General features: G+C 23.1%; 1 protein-coding gene across 1 annotated transcript; it reads right to left on the reverse strand.

Annotated features, from left to right (window-relative positions):
• Positions 1-3,716: 3,716 nt before the first annotated feature.
• PADL01_0030600 (erythrocyte membrane protein 1, PfEMP1, putative) lies at positions 3,717-6,811 on the reverse strand (the record flags this gene model as incomplete). The annotated part of the gene is made up of 6 exons (XM_028680540.1): positions 3,717-3,817; positions 4,095-4,224; positions 4,382-4,497; positions 4,837-5,022; positions 5,133-6,509; positions 6,580-6,811. 6 exons carry the CDS (start codon positions 6,809-6,811, stop codon positions 3,717-3,719), a joined length of 2,142 nt encoding a protein of 713 aa, XP_028541318.1.
• Between the last annotated feature and the right edge of the window lie 214 nt (positions 6,812-7,025).

The raw sequence follows: 7,025 nt of genomic DNA on the forward strand, positions 1-7,025 counted from the left end.
AAAAATGTTATATTGGAGACACAACAGCTATATTTTTTAGTTAGCCTCCATTTTATGATATTAGACAGTGATGATAATATGAATTGAATGGGTAATATTATCAATAGTGCATAATTGATGAAAATATAATTTATCAGACGTATGATATCCAGTAATAACACTAATAATATATTATTAGATATATAATATTTATATTTAATTTTTTCATTATATTACATAGATAAATTTATATATATTCCAGATTACAACATAAAAATAAAAAATACAATATATTACGATTGTATACAAATATATATCGCAATATAACTATACTAATGTTATATATGTACTATCCTTAAAATATGGTTTAATTTGGTATTATATTAAACATTTAATAATATAACCTGTTTCTATATATATAATATTTATAGTTATATTCATATATATCACTTTAAAGTATTTTGCTAATTATATATTATATATATGTATGCATCTAAAAAAAAAAAGTGACGAATATAGTAAGAAAGTTGTGTTTGTTTTTCGGATGAGAATCACTATAAGTGCGTGTAGTAGATAGTTGTTAAAGGTTTTTATAATTACCTGATTATAAGTGCTTTCTATCATATGTACTAGTAATACTATCCTAAAATATAACCTTCTTATAATGGTAATTAAGAAAAATAAAAAGAAGACATGGTTTTAAATAAGATTATATATATTAATCGTAAACTTCATAGTAAAAAGTTTTTTATTTAAAAAAAATTTAATAATACTTTTTATTAGTTAATTATTTATTTTTTTAATATTATTATATATGAAAATACTTCTCTGTATAATGTATTCTAAGGATATTGTAATACTGCATTTGTACTAATATTTTTTTTAAAATAATGTTTTACTTTTAGTAATTATATTATGTATCAACTAATGGAAAAACATATTAATATTGATGATTAAAAAAAAAAAGTTTTAAAAGTGAACAATATGTAATTGATAAAATATACTTTATATTTTATTTTTCGAATATTTTAAGTTGTACAAATTATTATATTCGCTAATATAGAGATTATTTAATTACGTTATGATCTTAATATATATGATTTTTTAGAATTTATGGAATTAATGATTATAGTTTTATTATTGTACCTATTAGAAATAAATAACAGGAAAATTTATATAGTAATTAATATAAGGAATAATATAGTATTTATGTTATAAGTAATTTTATTATAGAAGGAAAAATTTATAATATTTATAAAACTATACTTTATATTATATAATCATAATTCTACGTAGGGGGTTAAAAAAAAAAAAAAAACAAGATCTAAATGGAAAGTTTAAAAAAAATATTACTGTCAATATGATAAATTATGTTATATAAAATGTTCAATGTTATATTAGGAGAAGAATCCTGTTGTTAACTTTCAAAAAAAAAGGTTGTGCATGTGTAAAATAAATAACTACGTATTATAATGATATTTTAATTTGATTTATTTCACTAGATATTATATACATAAATTATTATATATTTAAATTCTGTCATATATAATACGTAATAATTTTTTTTAAAACGACGAAAAACACGAAATATATGTTGCGATTATATATAATGGCCGAGATGTTTTATATAATATTAATATATATATATTATATATATATATCATTATATAAATGAATTCTATATTTTACAATTATCAACGTTTTAACCATATATACTCTATATATAATTCCAATGATTGTTTTATTTTAAATTATTATTATTATATCTTGTAAACATACAAGGGAAAAAAGAATATAAGAATAAATAAACTTTTTTATGCTGTATGCCTCATTATTACTTATAATAAATTTTTAATTTTTATGTGTAATAATAAATTATTTATTTATAAAAATCATATTATAATACCTATTATAACATTGTATATATATATTTAATAATAAGAAGAACAACGATAATCATAACAGATAATATATAATACCAATATTGTAACTCAATATATATCTGTAATTTCAATAATTTTAGAATAATACATGATTTTATTATTTAAATTTTAAAAAATACTTAGATAAAAAATATAACAATATTATTTATTTTTGATTATTCAATATAATGTCTTTTTTGATGTCATTATAATATTATTATTTTGAAATATCTAATATATATAACAATAAATATTTTTTATTTTATATAAAAAGAATATTATGTCTCTACCTTTCCAAACTAATATATTTATAAATTATTATTTATTTTTTTTTTTTAAAAAGGTTAAAAATATATAACAATTTACGCAACAACTAAGCAACACAATCTGGATAAAAGAAAAAATAAGTTTTTGAATCATAAAAATATATTAAAATATAAAAAAATATAATAAAATAAACATAAAACTTACAAATAAAGCATAAAACATTTATCTTTGTTATTAAAATTATTCTTTAGATTTTTAAAAATTTTACTATTAATCATATGTATAATATTTCTTTAATTTTATAGTTACATAATTATTTTCAACACATTAAGTATTTTTTTATGATATTATCAAATTTGAAAATAAATACAAATTCAGATTCACAGAATTTAAATACAAATTATTATTGAATCAAATTATATTTTTTTTTAATATGAATGAATATACAATTAAATCGTTTTGGATTCAAAACATAAATATTCATTGTAATTATAATATATTTTAATTATGTTTAAAGTGCAATATATTTGAATTTTTTGTGAAAAAAAAGAAGTTATTATATTCCATTTATTAATAAGATAATTATATAAATATAAATATAAATAGTAAAAATATAAAATATATACTAATATTATATACGTACTATATATATATATATAAAAAATTTTTTTTCTTAATTTATGGAAAATTAAGATATTATATGCGCACTATATGAAATAGTATGAAATATAAAAAATTAAAAAAATTTACTTAATTGAATTTTGCTTTTTTTTCTTTTTAATTATTGATATATAAAAAATTTTTAACCTAAAAAAAAAACAATAATAAATTATATTAAATTACCAAAGTAAAATTTTGTTGTATATATTTTTATATCATATATTCATATATTGATATAGGAATTGTTACTCCTTTTAATTTATTATTAATAGATTCTCCAGGCATATATCCTTTTTGGATTCATATAATGGTTTATGCCTCATCAAAAGAATTGTCCATTTTCCTCTTATCGTTCATGATAATTAGTTTTCCATATCATCAAAGAATTTTGGCCCGCCGAATTATCCTATGATCTTCATATGGTATATTATTTTTTTCATCAAAATGTATATCCATAGATAATATTTGTGTGTAAACTCTTTTTTTGAAAATTAAAATCTGTTTGTTGTAATATCCATAGAGGAATATTTGGCAGACCAATATGTTCAACTGATGTTATATATTACTTCATGGTGTGTTTTCATTAATCATATTATATATTACATCTTTAATTCATTATGTGTTTGATGCTGGTATATCAAATAGATGTTCCTTTATTTCCATATTCCACTTCCTCATTTAATTTTATACAGGAACGTTCGCTAATCATTCCATTTTTTGCAACATATCTCTATGTCTATCAAGCATTTTCCAAATAGAATCCCAATTGGTTAAGTATAGGATCATCATATTATTCTTTGGCAAAATATTGGAACGCTTATATGTTTTTCGAGATAATTTGTTGCCATATAATTCATTTTCTTTTCTTTTCATAATTCATCATAAATATCAACCATTATGATTACGATTTAAAGAATCATTAATTAAATCAATTTCCAGAATATTTGTCGTTTGATGTAACATTTTTGGCTCATCTGGTAGTATTAGAGCTAATATTTTTTGGTATATTCAGTATTAATATTATATTACTTTTTTGCTATCACCATATAAAATCTATCTTTGAATAGATGTAATAAAAGGTTTTTCCTCATTATTAACATCTAGAAATATTAGGTTGGGTATCCTTAGGAATATTATATGATTGTACTCATTATTTAATGGTAGCATCAATTTCGCTATATTATTTAAATATATGCGATATAAAATTATGTTTTAACTCATTCCATTTCTTCCTCACCTAATAGGTGTATTGGAGGGTATGGTTACCACTATTTGGGTATATCCCTAGGTATGGTAACACTATTTCGTATATCACTAAGGTGAGTACCACTAAGTACATCACTTGGTTGTTTTTGTTGGTTTTAGTACCGACTTCGATCAAAGTTTTATATTTAGGCTACGTGGTTTATAATGTATATTGAATATCTATCTCTTCTACCTCACTTTCGGACCGAACGAACGTGATATCCGAAGAAGATATACTCGCGGAACATAATCATGCCGTTTCTTCTCCTTCCCACGTATTATATTATGTGTTGGCCTTTATATTATACCATATGGGAATTATAGTCGGGTTGGGATGATTTTTTCTGTAGGCTAACTATAATCATTTTGGTGGGAATATCAAGGACACGAAAAATATCCACAGGAGAAGTTTTTGGGGCTTTTTCTATGAAAAAATGAATATACAGATAGGTATATATGTAGAGCAATATATAAGTGATATAAATTTTTTTTTTTTTTTCTAATAATATTTTTTTTTTATTTAATTTAAATTTAGTGTTCATTGTAAAAAAATTATATATTTTTTTTTTAAATAAATTTTTTTTAATTTTTTATGAATATAATTTTGTTTTAATTTTTGTTTCATTTTTATTTAATTTTTAATTTTTAAGTTTCTTTTTATATATTTTTTTAATATTCTTTATATATAAATATGTAAATAAATATATATATATATTTACAATTACGCAAATATATTCATGAAAACATATTGTGTCATATTCACGTACCTTCAATAAAAGAAGTGCTATTAATGTTCCTGCTCCTATAATTGCTGATGGAACTAATATGTTCGGATTGATGTAGTCGGAAAAACTAGGAGTAGATTTTGGAGGCCAATCTCTTGCTTTGTTTTTTGCATAAGGATCTACACTGTCAAAGAATTCTATTATTTCATTAATTATATTTTTTCCTGTTGAAAAAAATTGTTTTCCTTGTTCAGATAATTTTTTCCAAAATTAATAACTGCATTTAAGGTTTCATTAAGAGGATCATTAGTTTTTTCTACTGCATAATTAATACTTTGATTAACTTTTTTAATGGATGTAGTTAGAGATTCATTAACTGATATAACTGCTGGATCAACTATATCTGAAGTAACTGTTATTAATTGCGAAATATCCTTAACAACGTTTTGCATGTTTGGAATCATAGTATAAATTGTGTAGAAGGACGGTAAAGTAGGAGGTTTTAGTGGACCCATATATATACCCCACCCCCCATCAGGTAAATCCATTTTGGCTCTATTAATTGATTTATTTATTGAATCATCATCTGATTGCGTATTTATTTGATCATTCTCTTCCAAATGTTCTAAAGCACAAGTACAATCCTTGCAGTTTCTTCTTATATAACGTATAGCCGTTCTTGCCATATTTGCACCAGACGTCGAGTTTTTTTTGGTATCATATATTTTTTTTAATCCATCCCATGCACCAATATTGTTTGTAACCCATTGTTCGTATTTGTCTGTTGCTTTCTTACATTTTTCTTTAACTTGTCCATTTTCCTTTACTTTATCTTTATATGTATCTTTATAATGAATATATTCTGCACATTCATTTTTTACATGTCGTGCATTATTTATTTTTTCTTTGCATGCTTGTTTTCCCCATTCAACTAACCATCTCAAAAATTGAGGCGTAGTATCATCAGGTAAGTCACAATCTTCTTTTGTAATTGAATGTCCAGCCTCTTTGTACCCACATAACATTGCGTGCCATACATGTGTTTTAATTTGTTCCCACCATATTTTGCGAACATCAGAAGAATTATTAGATGAAGCACTATTTTCTTTAAGTACGTCATCTAATCGTGTTCTTAACTTATCTAAAAGTAGATTATTTACCATATCCGTACCTTTAATTATATCTCCATAGTCAGCAAAACTGTATTTCATTGCTTGTAATGCTTGATTATTATCATTAGGATATTTCATTCCTAATAATCTTCCTTGACCAAACGCAGCATCAAGTAAATTCTTTTTAAAATTATTAAGATCATTATTTTTATAAGCGTTTCTCCTAAATGGATCTATGCATAAATATCTTCTTCTAGGAGGAGGTAACACACCTTTATTTTCACCAGTATTATCATTTATAAGTATATTATCCCATTCAGAAAGTTTATTTTCATATATGTTTGTTGAACATTTACGAAGACCCTTAAAACCTTTACAAATTGTATTATTATTATTTTCATCAGGACATTTATCTAAAGGATCGGGAACCTTGCAATCACACGCATCTTTGTAGTCCTTTGGTGTTGATTCAAAAGCATAATCCCTATTATCATTAGGAGAACCAACGGAACCATCACTTTGGGTAAATTTAATTTTAGTACAATTACTTATTTTATCAAGATATTTTTCGGCAATATTTGGATCGTTGCCGCATTTGTCTTTCACTTGTTTTAAAAAATTCTATATTTCTATTATCATCCTCTTCATCAATTCTGGGTTTATTTCTACTTCTTCTTCCCCGTGATCCTTCCAAAGAGTCCTCAATAGGAGGAGTAGTACTAGTACTACCAATTTTATTTACTTTTTCATACAATTCTGTGTACTTAGTCGATTGATTATCTAATTGTTGTTTTCCATTCTTTAATAAAATTACTAAAGGATTTACATGCATTTTTGCACTTTTCACATTTGGTTCCGCTGTCATCATCCTTACATGATGAACCACTAATGGTACATTCATTACATTCCGTCTGTAGTTTTTTTATTTCCTCTATGATTTGCCGAGATATAATTCTAGCGACAATGATAGTTTAAAACCAGGATAATGCGAGGGGGAACAGAAAAAAAATTGAAAGAAATTTTTAATAAACTTCCAAATCAAATGCCAAGCCAAACTGATTATATATGAAAAGCGCTAAAATTTTTGCGAATGAAAAACAAAGAGTGTTTTTGGG

Source organism: Plasmodium sp. gorilla clade G2 (assembly GCF_900097015.1).
Source record: "Plasmodium sp. gorilla clade G2 genome assembly, contig: PADLG01_00_45, whole genome shotgun sequence".
In the NCBI taxonomy this organism is placed as follows: domain Eukaryota; phylum Apicomplexa; class Aconoidasida; order Haemosporida; family Plasmodiidae; genus Plasmodium; species Plasmodium adleri (nom. inval.).